Source organism: Triticum dicoccoides, chromosome 1A (genome assembly GCF_002162155.2).
Source record: "Triticum dicoccoides isolate Atlit2015 ecotype Zavitan chromosome 1A, WEW_v2.0, whole genome shotgun sequence".
In the NCBI taxonomy this organism is placed as follows: domain Eukaryota; kingdom Viridiplantae; phylum Streptophyta; class Magnoliopsida; order Poales; family Poaceae; genus Triticum; species Triticum dicoccoides.
In genome coordinates this window covers 297,483,032-297,497,109 of record NC_041380.1, presented here as the reverse complement: position 1 = coordinate 297,497,109, position 14,078 = coordinate 297,483,032, and the positions used below count along the sequence as shown (strand labels likewise).

Here is a 14,078-nt window from a genome sequence, read left to right as displayed (position 1 = left end):
GAGTATATTGTAATATGTAAAAAGATACATGCTCTGGAAAACAAAAAGAATAGAAAAATGGCATCGTGAACATTTAGAACCACTGATTATTTGGACTATACAAAATATGATACTACTCCATAACTTAAATATATAGGATGTTCTTGTAGTTTAATATATTTTTTTGCGGATGAGTTCAATACTTCTTTTAACCGTAAGTGAGTAAATGTTGAATTACAAAAGATAATGTTAGGGGCCAGTTCTTTTGGTAGCTTAAAAGATAAGCCGCCTTCTTCCCAGCTTTTCTCATAAGCCGCCTCTCAACAAATTTTCAGAGCGGCTTATTTTTTAAGTTGGGGAGAGGCGGTTTATTTTTTAAGCCGCCCAAAGAAATGATCTAGATGTAGAAATTCCCGCAAAGAAAAAAAGGTAATGCAGAAATTTTTAAACCCTAAAAAAATTTAACCTTAGAAAAGTTCACCAATACGAACGGTACAACGAGCCGTTGGGGCCTTTTTAATTACTCCGACTTTCAAGTTATCCATGAACCCCTTCCTTTCTCGAAGTCTCTGGTCAAGGCAACATAAACCGTTTCCAAATCCCAATCCGTCGTCTCGTCCTCAGCCGGCCTTGAGCGAGCCGCTCCGCCCCGCCGTAGGGCGTCACTGACCGGAGCTCCTACCAACCACTGCGGCAATCCCATACCGCACCGTTGGCCACGTAGGCTCATTGATTGAGGTAATCCCACGGCCACGGCCACGCGGCACACCCGACTTTTCCTCGCTTCCCCTCTCCCCTCTCCCCTCAACCAGCTAGGAAGAAGGTGGGGCGGGGTCAGATGCCGGTGAATCCTCCGGCGTCGCCCCGTCGGAAAGATCAGATCTTGGGGCCTTGAGAGCGGGGAAAATTGGTGCTTCTTGGATTCTAGGGTTGGATCGGGCTAGGGCCCCCTTCCTTTTATTTCGCCTTCTTTCTTTCTTTCTTGGGGTTGCGGTGTAGTCTCAAGTTTGAGGGGCGACGGGAGTTTGTTTACGATGAGAAAATTCGACATAGTTTATTCAAGCTCTAATTCTTGTGCAGGTGGCTGATTGTTTCAGATCGTCTCGCTCAATTGCGATCAGTTTCTTGATTTGTTTTGCTACTGAGACTGGGTAGTCAAATTCAGGGCATTGTGTATATTCTGTTGGCCTGTCTTTGAGGATGGCTGAAGCATGCCCTGATAGTCGGCGATGCCTACCTCCTTGGATGATGAAACCCTGCACGAGTAATGAGGTGTCAAAGACTGAGCATCGGAATAAGCAGTCGGCAGAATCTGATAAGGGGTCAGGGGCTCTATATCAGGCTAAGCCCACCAGAAGGCAGAAAAAAATTGTGGATCCAGAGGATGCCGGTGGGCTGAAGGCGTTGCAGCGATGCCAGGGTAAAGAGAAGCCCAGGAGAAAGAGCAAGGATGCTGATCGTGCTGTCACAGATGAATTTGATGAGATCGAGAAAATAACTTGTAAGAATGAGAGGAAAGTTAGTGGAAGAGCTGCTCCGAAGAATAGCAGGAAACGGATGCTGGAGGATGTGGGATCAGATGCATCGTCATCAGGAATAACTGATGATGAGATGGAGCTTAGTGCTGGCAATTCCAGAGCTTTGCAACGATGTCAGGGTAGAGAAAAGACCAGAAGAAAGCGTGACAGTGCTGATTATTCTGCCAAAGATGAACTTGAAGAAATTGAGAAAACAACTCGTAAGAATGTCACAAAAGTGACTGGCAGAGCTGCTCCGAAGAATAGCAAGAAACAAAAGCCGGATAATGTTGGATCAGAAGCATTATCATCAGGTACAACTGATGATGAGATAGAGCTTACTGTGGAAGATCTTGTGAGCATAGCTGAAGAGGTAAACCATAATTCTTATTGCAGTTTTGTTATTTTACTTGTCTTCAGGTTTGACACATCTTCTGGTGTTGTTATGCAATTCCCCTTAAATACGCTAGTTCCTGTTCATTACTTCACTGAACATCTGGGAATTATGCAGTGCTTCCCAATTTATTGGCTTTATTGTTGATTGACGCAGGCAGGTCTAGTACAACTCATTACTTGTTTTATAGAAATAATTGGAAAAAAGTGACCTTTGCCAATAGGCAATGGCCCCATTATGCTTAGGAGTGACCCTAGTGAATACTTATCATGGACCGATCTGGCTTGCACCTTGATTATATTTGTGCATGCAACTCTCAAGAGACAAACATGCATGGTGTAGGCAAACTCTTTTCAGTCCAGTCCTATCATTAGTTTGAAGACATGAGTAAGCATGATAATAGGAGACTTGTTCTGAGTGCTAATTACATCTTCTCCATTGAATTGAGGCCCTAATTTCATTCTGTGACAGAAAATAATTTACCAACTTTTCGCCCCCTTTTTACATTTTCTGGCTGCCTAGCAAACCAGCAATCCTGTTCGAAGTTTTGCTTTGAGTAACTAAGTATACCACTGAAGGTATTCTGATGCATTTACATGATGCAGATTGTAAATGCTGATAAAGAGAAGCTACAAGATATACGGACCACAAAGACATCCCGCTATGAAGAGCGTCCTCCACGGCCTCCAGTGTCTACTCCTACTGATACAGGAGGATCAGTATCAAGCACTTGGTCAACAAAGGGGTTGATGCAGTGCACGGCAGCTACTACCACAGATGAAACTCCAAGCGAGTGCAGAGTAGACAAGAACAAGAGACATGAAGAACCAGAGTGTCCACCACGTATCAAAATGACCGGTGATGTTGCTGAGGATATGATGAACATATTGCTCGGACCCCTGTGGAATAGTGAGCCTGCAGCCTATGAAAATAAACCCGAGGCTGTGGTACCAAGGACCGTGAACGTGAATCTTGCGCCGCAGCGGAAAAACGACTGGCAGAAGACTGTAGCACAAGTGCAGGGGGCACCTGTGGCGAAAAAGAAGAGCAGCCTGAAAGATATGGTGGCCTTTTTTCTTGACTAGAGCAAAGTTGAAGTGCTGAAGTGCATACGCTAGCAGCCTGGGAGCATTGTTATGCCGATTAGCTGGTTCCACGCATGTGCATGGCCTGTAACTATTGTCCTGCGGCGTTTTAGTCCACGTGTAAATTATATTGTTTTGGTAGGATAACAAGTCGCTTTTCTTTTCCTTTTGGGGGGAGAATAATGTTGGTCATTTGTATAGTACTCCCTCTGTCCCGGAATATAAGAACGTTTTTGACACCATGCTAGTGTTAAAAATGTTCTTATATTTTGGGACGGAGGGAGTAGTAATGTTCTTGCCTTCAAGTTGAAGATGTTTGGTACTGCCTGTGATGTCATTGTCATCTTACCTTTGATGATCTTGACTGTGTTTAGGTTCAGGTAAAGAACCACAGGTTTAGCTTCCACAGATGATTAAAACCATATTTATTTTGATTTATATTTCTGCTCTTTACAGTGGAAGTTCCTCAATTGCGATGCTGGATAGATGCCTTTCCAGTTGTTTTGACGGTTTTGGTCATTGTTGAGCTCAGAATCAGCTTATGTGAGTGTACATTTGAGCAAAAATAGGGGCATTTGTTTTCTCTAGATTGAGCTTCCAGATAAATTTTGTGAGGCAAATGTCTTTGTTAAAATCCATTTAGCAATAAAATCAGAGCTATATCCATGTCAATGTCCTTAGAGCAACTCCAATGGAGCGACTCATTTTGTCCGCGGCCGTCCGTTTGGGTTGGCGCGGACAAAAAAGCCGGCCCAACGCGCTGACCCAAACGAACGCGTGTTCGCTTTCGTCTACCTGCCGACCCATTTCCAGTCCATTTTTTAGGCTGATTTGCATTGGCGCGGACACAAGACGGATGCGCGCGTGCTCGCCCTCTTTCCTCACCGGCCCCGCTGGTCGGTGGCACATTAGATTCACACACTCGCCCGCCTGCTACGTCGCCGATGCCACCGGCCATTTTTTCAGATTAAAATGGATACATAGATAGTTCTAGTATACACAGATAAAAGAAAAAGACCATTACTCGTCGCTTTCTGACTCCGACTCGGTAATGTCCTCCTCCGGCGTTTGAAGGTAGGCGTCAGCAAGCTGCTCGTCTTCAAAGTCCCAACCCGATGTTTCTTGTAGCTTCAGTTTCAATTGAGCTGTCTGCTTCCGCGAACGCTTGTCCTCCCGATAGGCGGCTCGCTCCCTCCTCACGTCCCTCTCCGATCTCAATTGCTTATAGAACTGGCGCTCGTCGACGATGTCCTGCAGGTAGCCTCCTCGCCACAGCACCAAGGCTTCCACGTCCTTCTCTGCGATGGCGAGGCCACGCTGCCGCCTCCGATGGACACGACGATCCTCGTCGGTGAAAAGCCGCGGGAAAGGCGCCAGATCCTGCGCCCGCTGGCTCGACACGTTGGGAAAATTCATATCACGACGAGGCCTCAGGAGGCGCCACGCCGCCGCGTCGTGCGCGCGGGCCGCCTCCTCTGCAGTGTCGAAGGTGCCGAGGACGAGACGTTTCTCGCGAAATCAGATCTCGGCGGAGAAGGCGCCGGAGCGGCGCTCGCGGACTCCGCGAAAATCCGAAGCGCGTAGGCGGCGGATCGACATGGTGGCGCAGAGGCGGCGAGAGTGGGCGGCCGACAGAATGTGGAGGGAGCGCCTCCTTTTATAGCGAGCGCCGGCCGCGGCGCGCGCGTGAACCTTTCCCGCGCGCTGGAGCGTCAAAACCAGCGCGCGCGAACCATTCCCGCGTGCTGGAGCGTCAAAATCAGGGCGACGGCACGATGTTAAACGCGCGTGGTCATGAAAATGGGTCAGCCCGTTGAGCGCACTGCCGACCCAAAACTAAAAGAGAACGGACAGCGGGCGGCCGACCAACCCAAACGGACAAAAAGCGAACAAAAACGCTGTCCGTTTAGATCGGTCCGCTGGAGTTGCTCTTATGTCCTTGTGCTTCAAGTGTTTAGCTCCTTGGACGCTATTTATAATTCCTACGCTATTTATAATTCCTAAAATTTAAAAAATGCACACGCACGATTTTACGCGATCGAGCGGCCGGCTGGAACCGCACGAGGTGCCACCTGGTCGGCACGTGCGTCCGACTTCAGGTGCCACCTGGTCGGCTGCCCAACCATCCGTCATCTCCCACCCCACCCAGCCGAGCCTCCTCCTCTGGCTCGTCCCCGAGCTCCCCCTCCCGGCTCCTCCCAGCCGCTGGTGCGGTCCACAACCTCCCCACTACAATCCGGCGACATGGAGGACGTGTGGGTGCTCCCTGCAGTATTTCTTCTCTCTCTCCCCCGCCACCACAAATCTGGAATAGATCCTCACCGGCCTTCCTCCTTGACGGCGCCAGCCACCACCATCTCCCGTCCCCGAGCTGCAGTGGAGGCCTAGCCCACACTCGTACGACCACCAGATCCACGGGCCGTGCTCCTCTCCGTCGAGGGGAGCCTGGGATCCACGATGAGGGGAGCCCCTCCCCACCTCGACGTCGCCATGGCCGTGCTACCGGTCTCTCTAATCTGTGGAGGTTTCCCTTTCTGTTGGTTCGTCAGTGATCCTGCCTCGGGAGGGTTACTTCGGGCGCGGCTGGGCTCGCACTTGAGAGCCCAGTATTTCTGCTCCTGCTGTTTCCTTCCAATCGAAGGCACGCAGTGCGGGGCTCCTTCTGTTCTGGAAATTTAGGCCCCTTTGTGATTTCTGGTTCGCTGCTCATACTCAAGTGATTGAGCACTCTGCTCCAACTACAACTTTTGAGAAGATTTTTTTGGGTCTACATGTTGTTGTGGCGATAAGAGTTCACACCACACCAACTACAGGTTGTGTGGAAATGTAGCAGCATGGTATAAGATGTACGCTCTTGTATAAAAGAGATGAACTCTGAAAGACTGAAACTAACCGATGTAAGAAAGCTTTGTTTAATAATGGGAGTATATTAATTGCTGGTTTTCTCTACTATGATCTATATTCACACCCCGTATGATTTGATGCATGGAGCACTCTGCTCCAACTAGAACATTCGGCTAAGATATGTGGAGGAGCTCGAAGAGGAGGGCTTTCGTATAACATAGTGTGTACTAAGTTGGTTATGGTAGTAGCTCAAGTTGGATACGATCATTGAAAAGTTGCACAACACGACGATATAAGCTGGCTAGATGATGTTTTTGTTTAAATTAATCTAATTTTGCTAGTCACATTTTCTGTTGGCATCCTAAGTAGTTGTAATTGCATATATAGTTCTTAATTGAATATGACCATTGGTAAGTTGCACAACACAGTGATACTCAGTTGACGAGACGACGACTCGCGCTCACATTGCCCGTACAAATTTTTCCGATGCCAACTACTCTATTGTGCAATTTTAGTACTACATCGTGCAATTTTTTTCAAAACCTTTTTTTGGAGCTGCATGATTCAACTTTCTATGATGTTGCAACCTAACAACCATAACAATTTTGATGTACAACTAGTCTACTGCCCCGGCCAACTACCTAGTAGTCGATGTGCAACCCCTCTTTCTATTCGTGGATGTGTAATTTTTCACCATTGACACACCCTACCCCACCTCCTCTATTAGGGATATATGCAACTTTAGTGTGTTGTTCAAGCCAAGTACCTATTAGTCAATGTGCAACTCCCTCCCCTTCTTACTTGTGGATATGTATTTTCAGTTGGCGGGGACCACAAACAGAATTGCACATAGTCTGCTAGGTAGTTGTTCAGGGCAGCATACAAAGTTGCAAATGTCACACGCAGGGATACTTGAATGGTGAAAATTTGACATTCATAAGGATAATGAAAAGTTGCATATTCATGAGGGTAGTGAAAAGTTGCATATAAACAGTGCGTAAGGTTGCACATCTCACTAAAAGGGGTGGTTTGGGCCAGGTGCTAGTAGGGAAACTACACATTCACGGAGGGTACGAGAAAAAGATGCACATCACTGTTAGACAGTTGGCCATGGTAGTATCCGAAGTTGCACATCCACTGTTAGGCTGTTGGCTGATGCAATAAACAGTGAAAGCACATCCATAGACAGTGGGCAAGTTGCACATCAACTACTATGCAGTTGGTCTGGGTAACAGACAAAGTTGCACATCTCATCGGAAGGAGGTAGTTCGGGGACGGAGGTACCATCGTTGAAAATTGCACGTCTATAGGGTAGGAGAAAAGTTGCACATCCACTCTCAAGTAGTTGCACATTCACGGCTAGGCAGTTGCACAAAACGGGGCCAAAATTGCACAAAAAAATTCGTCCAAACATACCCATGCGTGATATAGTTTCGAAGAGAACGTCGCGAGGGTTTCAACAGTGAAAACAGATCTTAATTTTGATGCACGGTTTGAAAGTTATGGTCTTTTAAAATTTTGAAAAACCGAATTAAATGCGTTCATACATGTTCACGTGGGTGCTTTGCAATTATTTCTTACTTTTTTTGTTCACACATATTCATATCCGTTCATTTTTTCTAATATGAATTAGGGGACCAACTATTACCATTTATAGATTAGGAAGATAATATTTCCTTTTTCGGCCGGCCACTCCGGAGCGCTAGCGGGCCAACGGCCACCCGCTAGACGCTTTATAATTTTGATTGTTGCATTCTTGAAATCAGTGTGATCCTTGTAGATGTGTTGTCTGTTGGGTTTCGTAGTAATTTCAAAAAAAATTCTACGCACACGCAAGATCATGGTGATGTACAGCAACGAGAGGGGGAGAGTGTGATCTACGTACCCTTGTAGATCGCAACGGAAGCGTTTGGTTGATGTAGTCGTACGTCTCCACGGCCCGACCGATCAAGCATCGAAACTACGACACCTCCGAGTTCTAGCACACGTTCAGCTCGATGACAATCCCCGGACTCCGATCCAGCAAAGTGTCGGGGAAGAGTTCCGTCAGCACGACGGCGTGGTGACAATCTTGACGCACTACCGTCGCAGGGCTTCGCCTAAGCACCGCTACAATATTATCGAGGACTATGGTGGAAGGGGGCACCGCACACGGCTAAGAATATGATCACGTGGATCAACTTGTGTGTCTAGGGGTGCCCCCTGCCCCCGTATATAAAGGAGCAAGGGGAGGAGGCCGGCCGGCCCTATAGGCGCGCCAAGGAGGAGTCCTCCTCCTAGTAGGAGTAGGACTCCTACTAGGAGGGGGAAAGAAGTGGGGAGGGAGAGGGAAAAGGGGGGCGCCGCCCCCCTCTCCTAGTCCAATTCGGACCAGGGGGGAGGAGGCGCGCGGCCCACCTTTGGCTGCCCCTCTCTCTCTCTCCAATAAGGCCCATATGGCCCATTACTTCTTCCGGGGGGGGGGGGTTCTGGTAACCCTCCGGCTCTCTGGTTTTCTCCGAAATCACCCGGAACACTTTCGGTGTCCGAATGTAGCCGTTCAATATATCAATCTTTATGTCTCGACCATTTCGAGACTCCTCGTCATGTCCGTGATCACATCCGGGACTCCGAACTAACTTCGGTACATCAAAACTCATAAACTCATAAACTCATAATATAACTGTCATCGAAACCTTAAGCGTGCGGACCCTACGGGTTCGAGAACAATGTAGACATGACCGAGACACGTCTCCGGTCAATAACCAATAGCGGAACCTGGATGCTCATATTGGCTCCTACATATTCTACAAAGATCTTTATCGGTCAGACCGCATAACAACATACGTTGTTCCCTTTGTCATCGGTATGTTACTTGCCCGAGATTCGATCGTCGGTATCCCATACCTAGTTTAATCTCGTTACCGGCAAGTCTCTTTACTTGTTCCGTAATACATCATCTCACAACTAACTCATTAGTTGCAATGCTTGCAAGGCTTATGTGATGTGCATTACCGAGAGGGCCCAGAGATACCTCTCCGACAATCGGAGTGACAAATCCTAATCTCGAAATACGCCAACCCAACATGTACCTTTGGAGACACCTGTAGAGCTCCTTTATAATCACCCACTTACGTTGTGACGTTTGGTAGCACACAAAGTGTTCCTCCGGCAAACGGGAGTTGCATAATCTCATAGTAATAGGAACATGTATAAGTCATGAAGAAAGCAATAGCAACATACTAAACGATCGGGTGCTAAGCTAATGGAATGGGTCATGTCAATCAGATCATTCATCTAATGATGTGATCCTGTTAATCAAATGACAACTCTTTGTCCATGGTTAGGAAACATAACCATCTTTGATTAACAAGGTAGTCTATTAGAGGCATACTAGTGACACTCTGTTTGTCTATGTATTCACACATGTATTATGTTTCCAGTTAATACAATTCTAGCATGAATAATAAACTTTTATCATGATATATAAGGAAATAAATAATAACTGTATTATTGCCTCTAGGGCATATTTCCTTCAGTCTCCCACTTGCACTAGAGTCAATAATCTAGATTACACAGTAATGATTCTAACACCCATGGAGCCTTGGTGCTGATCATGTTTTGCTCGTGGAAGAGGCTTAGTCAACGGGTCTGCTACATTCAGGTCCGTGTGTATCTTGCAAATCTCTATGTCTCCCACCTGGACTAGATCCCGGATGGAATTGAAGCGTCTCTTGATGTGCTTGGTTCTCTTGTGAAATCTAGATTCCTTTGCCAAGGCAATTGCACCAGTATTGTCACAAAAGATTTTTATTGGACCCAATGCACTAGGTATGACACCTAGATCGGATATGAACTCCTTCATCCAGACTCCTTCATTCACTGCTTCCGAAGCAGCTATGTATTTCGCTTCACACGTAGATCCTGCCACGACGCTCTGTTTAGAACTGCACCAACTGACAGCTCCACCGTTTAATGTAAACACATATCCGGTTTGCGATTTAGAATCGTCCGGATCAGTGTCAAAGCTTGCATCAACATAACCGTTTACGATGAGCTCTTTGTCACCTTCATATACGAGAAACATATCCTTAGTCCTTTTCAGGTACTTCAGGATGTTCTTGACTGCTGTCCAGTGATCCACTCCTGGATTACTTTGGTACCTACCTGCTAGACTTATAGCAAGGCACACATCAGGTCTGGTACACAGCATTGCATACATGATAGAGCCTATGGCTGACGCATAGGGAACATCTTTCATTTTCTCTCTATCTTCTGCAGTGGTCGAGCATTGAGTCTGACTCAACTTCACACCTTGTAACACAGGCAAGAACCCTTTCTTTGCTTGATCCATTTTGAACTTCTTCAAAATCTTGTCAAGGTATGTGCTTTGTGAAAGTCCAATTAAGCGTCTTGATCTATCTCTATAGATCTTTATGCCTAATATGTAAGCAGCTTCACCGAGGTCTTTTATTGAAAAACTCTTATTCAAGTATCCCTTTATGCTATTCAGAAATTCTATATCATTTCCAATCAGTAATATGTCATCCACATATAATATCAGAAATGCTACAGAGCTCCCACTCACTTTCTTGTAAATACAGGCTTCTCCAAAGGTCTGTATAAAACCAAATGCTTTGATCACACTATCAAAGCGTTTATTCCAACTCCGGGAGGCTTGCACCAGTCCATAAATGGATCGCTGGAGCTTGCACACTTTGTTAGCTCCCTTTGGATCGACAAAACCTTCCGGTTGCATCATATACAACTCTTCTTCCAGAAATCCATTCAGGAATGCAGTTTTGACATCCATCTGCCAAATTTCATAATCATAAAATGCGGCAATTGCTAACATGATTCAGACAGACTTAAGCATCGCTACGGGTGAGAAGGTCTCATCGTAGTCAACCCCTTGAACTTGTCGAAAACCTTTTGCGACAAGTCGAGCTTTGTAGACAATAATATTACCGTCAGCGTCAGTCTTCTTCTTGAAGATCCATTTATTCTCAATTGCTTGCCGATCATCGGGCAAGTCAACCAAAGTACATACTTTGTTCTCATACATGGATCCCATCTCAGATTTCATGGCTTCAAGCCATTTTTCGGAATCAGGGCTCACCATCGCTTCTTCATAGTTCGTAGGTTCATCATGATCTAGTAGCATGACTTTCAGAACAGGATTACCGTACCACTTTGGTGCAGATCTTACTCTGGTTGATCTACGAGGTTCAGTAGTATCTTGTTCTGAAGTTTCATGATCATTATCATTAGCTTCCTCACTAATTGGTGTAGGTGTCGTAGAAACAGGTTTCTGTGATGTACTACTTTCCAATAAGGGAGCAGGTATAGTTACCTCGTCAAGTTCTACTTTCCTCCCACTCACTTCTTTCGAGAGAAACTCCTTCTCTAGAAAGGATCCATTCTTAGCAACGAATGTCTTGCCTTCGGATCTGTGATAGAAGGTGTACCCAACAGTCTCCTTTGGGTATCCTATGAAGACACATTTCTCCGATTTGGGTTCGAGCTTATCAGGTTGAAGCTTTTTCACATAAGCATCGCCGCCCCAAACTTTAAGAAACGACAACTTTGGTTTCTTGCTAAACCATAGTTCATAAGGTGTCGTCTCAACGGATTTTGATGGTGCCCTATTTAACGTGAATGTGGCCGTCTCTAAAGCATAACCCCAAAATGATAGCGGTAAATTTGTAAGAGACATCATAGATCGCACCATATCAAGTAAAGTACGATTACGACGTTCGGACACACCATTACACTGAGGTGTTCCGGGTGGCGTGAGTTGCGAAACTATTCCGCATTGTTTCAGATGTAGACCAAACTCGTAACTCAAATATTCTCCTCCACGATCAGATCACAGAAACTTTATTTTCTTGTTACGATGATTTTCAACTTCACTCTGAAATTCTTTGAACTTTTCAAATGTTTCAGACTTATGCTTCATTAAGTAGATATACCCATATCTGCTTAAATCATCTGTGAAGGTGAGAAAATAACGATATCCGCCACGAGCCTCAACATTCATCGGACCACATACATCTGTATGTATGATTTCCAACAAATCTGTTGCTCTCTCCATTGTACCGGAGAACGGTGTTTTAGTCATCTTGCCCATAAGGCACGGTTCGCAAGTACCAAGTGATTCATAATCAAGAGGTTCCAAAAGTCCATCGGTATGGAGTTTCTTTATGCGCTTTACACCGATATGACCTAAACGGCAGTGCCACAAATAAGTTGCACTATCATTATCAACTCTGCATCTTTTTGGCTTCAACATTATGAATATGTGTGTTACTACTATCGAGATTCATCAAAAATAGACCACTCTTCAAAGGTGCATGACCATAAAAGATATTACTCATATAAATAGAACAACCATTATTCTCTGATTTAAATGAATAACCGTCTCGCATTAAACAAGATCCAGATATAATGTTCATGCTCAACGCTGGCACCAAATAACAATTATTTAGGTCTAATATTAATCCCGAAGGTAGATGTAGAGGTAGCGTGCCGACCGCGATCACATCGACTTTAGAACCATTTCCCACGCACATCATCACCTCGTCCTGTGCTAGTGTTCGCTTAATTCGTGTTCCCTGTTTCGAGTTGCAAATATTAGCAACAGAACCAGTATCAAATACCCAGGTGCTACTGCGAGCTCTAGTAAGATACACATCAATAACATGTATATCACATATACCTTTGTTCACATTGCCATCCTTCTTATCCGCCAAATACTTGGGGCAGTTCCGCTTACAGTGACCAGTCTGCTTGCAGTAGAAGCACTTAGTTTCAGGCTTAGGTCCAAACTTGGTTTCTTCTCCTGATCAGCAACTTGCTTGCTTTTCTTCTTGAAGTTCCCCTTCTTCTTCCCTTTGCCCTTTTTCTTGAAACTAGTGGTCTTGTTGGCTATCAACACTTGATGCTCCTTCTTGATTTCTACCTCCGCAGCTTTCAGCATTGCAAAGAGCTCGGGAATAGTCTTATTCATCCCTTGCATATTATAGTTCATCACAAAGCTCTTGTAGCTTGGTGGCAGTGATTGGAGAATTCTGTCAATGACGCAATCATCTGGAAGATTAACTCCCATCTGAATCAAGTGATTATTATACCCAGACATTTTGAGTATATGCTCACTGACAGAACTGTTCTCCTCCATCTTGCAGCTATAGAACTTATTGGAGACTTCATATCTCTCAATCCGAGCATTTGCTTGAAATATTAACTTCAACTCCTGGAACATCTCATATGCTCCATCACGTTCAAAACATCGTTGAAGTCCCGATTCTAAGCCGTAAAGCATGGCACACTAAACTATCGAGTAGTCATCAGCTTTGCTCTGCCAGACATTCATAAGATCTGGTGTTGCTCCAGCAGCAGGCCTGGCACCCAGCGGTGCTTCCAGGACGTAATTCTTCTGTGCAGCAATGAGGATAATCCTCAAGTTACGGACACAGTCCGTGTAATTGCTACCATCATCTTTCAACTTTGCTTTCTCAAGGAACGCATTAAAATTTAACGAAACAACAGCACGGGCCATTTATCTACAATTAACATAAACAAGCAAGATACTATCAGGGACTAAGTTCATGATAAATTTAAGTTCAATTAATCATATTACTCAAGAACTCCCACTTAGATAGACATCCCTCTAATCATCTAAGTGATCACATGATCCAAATCAACTAAACCATAACCCGATCATCACGTGGTGTCTGGGCACGACGAACTTTGGCAACGGTGCATACTCAGGGAGAACACTTTTATCTTGAAATTTAGTGAGAGACCATCTTATAATGCTACCATCAATCAAAGCAAGATAAGATGCATAAAAGATAAACATCACATGCAATCAATATAAGTGATATGATATGGCCATCATCATCTTGTGCTTGTGATCTCCATCCTTGAAGCACCATCATGATCACCATCGTCACCTGCGTGACACCTTGATCTCCATCGTAGCATCGTTGTCGTCTCGCCAATCTTATGCTTCTACGACTATCGCTACCGCTTAGTGATAAAATAAAGCATTACAGGGCGATTGCATTGCATACAATAAAGCGACAACCATATGGCTCCTGCCAGTTGCCGATAACTCGGTTACAAAACATGATCATCTCATACAATAAAATTTAGCATCATGTCTTGACCATATCACATCACAACATGCCCTGCAAAAACAAGTTAGACGTCCTCTACTTTGTTGTTGCAAGTTTTACGTGGCTGCTACGGGCTTAAGCAAGAACCAATCTTACCTAC

General features: G+C 45.2%; 1 protein-coding gene across 2 annotated transcripts; it reads left to right on the top strand.

The window, feature by feature from the left end:
- Positions 1-555: 555 nt before the first annotated feature.
- On the top strand, positions 556-3,214 carry LOC119269486. Of its 2 annotated transcripts, none has more exons than XM_037551328.1 (3): positions 556-717; positions 1,060-1,869; positions 2,496-3,214. In XM_037551328.1, the coding sequence occupies exons 2-3, from the start codon at positions 1,180-1,182 to the stop codon at positions 2,973-2,975; spliced, it is 1,170 nt and encodes a 389-aa protein (XP_037407225.1). In that variant the 5' UTR covers positions 556-717; positions 1,060-1,179; the 3' UTR covers positions 2,976-3,214. The 2 variants fall into 2 exon arrangements, with proteins under 2 accessions (XP_037407225.1, XP_037407234.1); XM_037551337.1 differs by lacking the exon at positions 556-717 and adding an exon at positions 730-908.
- Positions 3,215-14,078: the final 10,864 nt, after the last annotated feature.

Excerpts from the sequence above, each read along its gene's own strand:
- LOC119269486 (XM_037551328.1), top strand. The coding sequence starts at position 1,180 with ATGGCTGAAGCATGCCCTGATAGTCGGCGATGCCTACCTCCTTGGATG. Across the intron at positions 1,870-2,495 it reads TTGTGAGCATAGCTGAAGAG|ATTGTAAATGCTGATAAAGA; the intron begins GTAAACCATAAT and ends TACATGATGCAG.